Source organism: Rattus rattus, chromosome 7 (genome assembly GCF_011064425.1).
Source record: "Rattus rattus isolate New Zealand chromosome 7, Rrattus_CSIRO_v1, whole genome shotgun sequence".
NCBI classification, from domain to species: domain Eukaryota; kingdom Metazoa; phylum Chordata; class Mammalia; order Rodentia; family Muridae; genus Rattus; species Rattus rattus.
Genome location: NC_046160.1, coordinates 8,251,462 through 8,256,713, shown reverse-complemented (window position 1 = coordinate 8,256,713; position 5,252 = coordinate 8,251,462). Strand labels below are relative to the sequence as shown.

General features: G+C 46.7%; 1 protein-coding gene across 1 annotated transcript in view; it reads left to right on the top strand.

Moving 5' to 3' along the window:
• Dync2li1 (dynein cytoplasmic 2 light intermediate chain 1) overlaps positions 1-4,787 on the top strand; it is a 32,436-nt gene extending 27,649 nt beyond the window's left edge. The window contains exon 13 of the mRNA XM_032908752.1: positions 4,503-4,787. Coding sequence (XP_032764643.1) covers positions 4,503-4,565 — 63 coding nt within the window. The 3' untranslated portion in view covers positions 4,566-4,787. The remainder of the gene's footprint in view (positions 1-4,502) is intronic.
• The last annotated feature ends 465 nt before the right edge of the window (positions 4,788-5,252 follow it).

Sequence of the window (5,252 nt, the reverse complement as noted above, 5' to 3'; positions counted from 1 at the left end):
TCTGCACCACAAGACATTAGACTTGACCTTCCTCTTGTCTTCTTCCCCACCCCAACGCCCCAGCCGTTAGGCCTGAACAGAAAGTGAAACTCACTCATGCATGTGCAGTTAAGTTAGAGCACAACAGTTTTAGGATGGAGAAACAAACTCACAAATCCATTCAGATCCACCAGGAAAGCCCCGTTCTCACTGAGGTACCTTTCTATAAATAACCCCACCACCACATCCCACAATGCCTCGCTGGAAGTCTTTGTGACAAAGAACTTCTTTTATGGTAGCTGTTCAAATAAAACTCTTTTTGATGGTCTCATTCTGTAGCTCAGACTGGTCTTGAACAGACAATCCTGCAACCTCATCTCCCCAGAGGAATTATGGGAATATGCCACTGTGCTGTCTGCTATTATGTCAATTTCACACAAGCTAGAGCCATATGCGAGAAAGAACCTCAATTGAAAAAATGCCTCAGTAAGATTGGGCTATTGACTGACAGGAGAGATGGCCTAGGAGCTAAGAACACTTCACTGTTCCTCCAGAGGTCCTGAGTTCAATTCCCACACTCACATGGTTACTCACAACCATCTGCAATGGGATCCCATTACCTTCTGATGTGCATAAAGACAGAACACTGAACTCATATACATAAAATACATGAATACATAAATCTTTAAAAAAAAAAAAAAAAAAAGGCCTGGGCTGCGGCTAAGCCTGTGGAGTGCTTTCTTAGTGACTGATGGGGAGGGCCCAGTCCATCCTGGGTGGTGCCACCTCTGTGCTGGTGTCCCAAGAGCAGTAACAAAGCAGACCGAGAAGGCTGTGGAGAGCAAGCCGGTCAGCAGCATCCCTCCATGGCCTCTGCATCAGCCCTTGCCTCCAGGTTCCTGCCCTGACTTCCCTCACTGATGAATGGATGTACACATGCAGGTACATATGTAAGTTAAAATAAACCCTTTTCTCCTCTAAGTTTCCTTTGGTCATGGTGTCTTATCACAAAATAAGGAGAACAGCACCAAGCATGGCCTTCGGTATCTGTCTTGAACCTAGACCTTCCCAACACGGTGACGCCCTGTAGCCTGTGACACCAGCCCACGCTGATCAGAGGATGTGTGGAAGACCACAGCTTTCCTGCAAACACGGTGTTTACAGATTAACAGTCTTTTCTCTTATGGCTCAAATGCCTCTCCTGTCAGATTGCACATGGACACCATGGGCGCCATGGGCACTGGGCCTGCTGCTTCGGTATTCCGCCGTGCCTTTGCCGTCCTCAAGCTCTGCCATTCCCAACTGTAGGAATTGTGAACGTGAAAGTGCTAGCTTAGTCCCTCGCCTCTTTTCACTGTTTTTGTTAGAGGGACTGTCTGAGCCATGGTTACAGTTGCTGTGATGGAACGCCATGACCAAAGCAAGCTGGGAGGGAAGGGTTTATTCAGCTTACACTTCCACATCACTGTTCATCACCAAAGGAACAGGAATTCAAGCAGGGCAGGAAGCTGGAGGCAGGAGCTGGTGCAGAGGACATGGAGGGTGCTGCTTACTGAATGCTTGCTCAGCCTGCTTTCTTATAGAACCCAGGACCACAGCCCCACCCACATGGCCTGGGCCCTCCCCCATTGAGAAAGTGCCTTACTGGATCTCACTGGCATTTCCTCCAGTGAAGCTCCTTCCTTTCTGATGACTCTAAACCACCAGGACAGGAAAATGACCATGCTGATGTGTGACTTTAATCCCAGCCCTGGAGGCTGGGGTCTGCATAGGGAGTTGCAGGCTAGCCCCAGCTACACATGGAGACCATGTCCTTTAAAGCAGGAGCTGAGGGAGGGAGGTTTCCCATTAAGGTCTTCTTGTTTAAACCCCCAGTTTAAAACACGCTGCTTGCTCCTAGGGCTGCGCTTTTATTAGGCACACTGACCACTGAGTCACGTGGTTAAAGAAAAGCCATGTTACCATGTCCTAGTCTATAAGCACAGTCATCACAAAACCATAGGCCCTATGTCTTCAGAACCTTCATGGCTTCGTAAGAGAGCTGGGGTGGGTAGAGGTGAGCCTGGGTGGCAGCTTCCTGGTTTGCTTTTTAATGGCTCTAGAAGCGGACACAGAATCTGTGTAAAGGAAACTCTATGACCTTTCAAACACGGTTGTACTACTTCATCCGATGGCAACATTGAAACTCCTGTGACTGTTCGGGGTCCTGAATCAACTAATTACAGCTTCCCCTTCTTTGGCACGAAGGTGCGTTCTTTTCTCTGTAATGTCATGTGCAAATTGTATATCACAGCCAGCAAAGAGCTGCAAAGCAGTAGCCTTCCCTTGGTCTTGGTAAAAACAACCAAGCGATTCCAGTTAAAGACAAAGGCTGCACTACGTCTTTCATAAATTCTGTTTTGTTTGTTTTGAGACAAGGTCTAGCTGTGTGGTTATGGCTGGTCTGGAACAAATTATGTAGACCAGGCTGTACCCAGACACCTAGAGCTCCCCTCTGCCTGCTGAGGGCTGAGATTAGAAGTTGGTGCCACCACACCCAATTATCCACTTTTTCTATGAGTTATCTCGATCTTCAGTGGTGTAAGTAGAAATTAACTGGCTAACTGGATTGGAGACTCTCAGCCATAAGCCACGCTGAAGACTGGCCCAGAGTTCGTATCATAAAAGTGTTCTAAAGTGTACACACAGCTTTGGAAGTCTACAGCAGCACGGTTTTTATAACCTAAAGAATAACCATGAAAGATAACCGGCACTTCCTATGAGCACAGCCATGATTTTGCTCGGAGCCACTGTGACCGTTAGTAACCTCAGCCAGTGGACAGTACTCACCTATCTCCCAGAACAACCACACTTGTTGATCCAGAATCGTGACACCCTTTGTACGGTCGCTCAGACAGTCGCCAGCACAGTGGCTGCCCGGAGATAACCCTTGGTGATTCCCTTTTGAGTGCTACTGTCCACCCACGGCTTCTCCTTCTGCTGTCAAATGAACTTATTTTAAAGATGTAGAAATCTAGGGGTTGGGGATTTAGCTCAGTGGTAGAGCGCTTGCCTAGAAAGTGCAAGGCCCTGGGTTCGGCCCCCAGCTCCAAAAAAAAAAAAAAAAGAAAAAGAAAAAAGATGTAGAAATCTAGAGGAGAGAGCAAAGCTCTCCCGTCTTCTTCCCACGGTTGTTCTTCTGATGGGGCACACATGTCTAACACTGGTTTCACTAGGCTGCCCTAGACTGATTTCTTAATCAGTCCTTTCTGCAGACAGCTGGAGTTCCAGTGTGGAGACTTCGCAGGGGCATCTGTCTGTCCGCAGCCTACGTCCTTCACTGTTCTCGTTTTGTTTGTTGTTCTTTTTGATGTGGGGATTTGAACTCAGGTCTTAAGCTCTCAGGACAAACTCTCTTACCCACTGAGCCATCTCCAAAGCCATGTCTGTTAGTTTCTCTGGTCTTTAAGAAAGCCAGTGGTGGTGCAGGCCTTTAATCCTAGCACCTAGGAGGCAGAGGGAGGCGAATCTGTCAGTCTGAGACCAGCCTGGTGTGCAGAGCAAGTTCCAGGACAGCCGGGGCTACACAGTGAGCCTGTGTCTTGAAGAATCAAAACAACAAATGAGTTTTGGGCTTGAGGGTTTTGTTTGTTGTTTGTTTGTTTAAGTTGGGGTCTTGCTGTGCAGTCCTGGAATTCCCTATGTAGGCCAGGCTGACCTCTGCTGCCCTTGCCTCCCAGGGACTGGAATTAAAGGCATTTGCCACCATACCTGACACTACAATTTGTCTTCTCTGTGATGGGAAGAAGTGCATTGCTAGATAAGCACTCTACTCCTTAGAGTGACAGCCCCAGTCCTTGAGATCTTACTGTGACACCCAGGCCAACCTTAAACCTAAGGTTCTCCCGCTCGCTGCCTCCCAACGCTGGCCTTCAGATGTGCACCAACACGCCCAGCTCAATATGCCCAAAAGTTTCTTTTTAATTTATTCTCATTATTTTATTTTATGTGTGGTTGTTTACCTGCATGTATTCTGTGTACTCTATGTGTTCAGAGACAGAAGAGGGCATTGGATCCCCTGAAACTGCAGTTGGAAACATTCGTGAGACACCCTGTGACGGCTGGAATTGAACCCAGGTCCTCTAGAAGAGCAGCCTGTGCCCTAGTATGACAGCATTCTTAAAAGCAAAAGCACTGTATTGAAGAATAGCTACATCTCAAATATTGATAATCTGCTAACTTCAAACTAACTTTAGGAAAGAGTGAGCTTCACTTTCAAATATGGCTACTTTTAAATCTTGGCGATATAAATGCTTCCTCTGGCTAATTGAGAAGTCACTGCATATTCTGTGTAGGAAATAGTTCATCTCTGAGTGCTGCTTGGTCTGCCCGGAATCCCTGGGGCAGTCCTCTAGAAGACAAGCTCTCAGTGCAATCGGTCAGTACAGGAAGCCTTGAGAAGTCTGGAAAGGCTGCTCTCTGTGGCTAACGGGGACTTACCTGAAATTATGTTTGTCTTAAAGTGATGCAAATCTTTGTTTCAGGAATTAGAGCAATACAAGAGAAGTTCCTCCAAGACCTGGAAACAAATCGAGCTGGACTCCTGAGCCTGCTACACTGTTGTGGGTTATGTCTTCCTTCCCAAGTTCAAGGAAGATTATTTTCTTACCTTCTATGGCAACGTGTGAAGAAAGTTGAGACATAATCTGTTAGGGAAAACCTATTTCTTGTTCTGGTACAACTTTCTGATTATTCTGAAGTCCTTTAGAAGGCAAATATTCACTATGTGTCATTCTTTTCCAAATAAAAGATTTTTCTATCACTTAGCATCTAGGTATATGTTTGTTTGTGTGTGTACGTGTCTGCTCTTATTCTTTAGCATTATCAATCAAGAGTGTTTGGTACCAGCTTTTCTTACCTACTTATTTATCCTGTGTGTCCATGGTATGTTTATGGAGGTCAAAGGAAAACTTTCAAGACTCCTCTTACCATTTGGATTCTGACTATCAAACTCAGAGCAGCAGGCTTGGCGGCAGATGCCTTTAACCACTGAGCCATTTTGTTGGCTGTGGTAGCACTTTCCACATAAAGGTGGGTGCCCATGTTGGACACTGTCCTTCTGGAAGGTGTACTCAGATGCAGCTGGCAGGACACCAGAAAGGAGTTCTCTGTTGTCATGGTCTCACTTCAACAGAGAGCACGGGAAGCACCCTCAGGGGCTGTGTAAATGCACAGGAGGTCCTCACACGCAGACTCCAGCTGTCTAGAACCACTTAAAGCGACAACCTCCATCC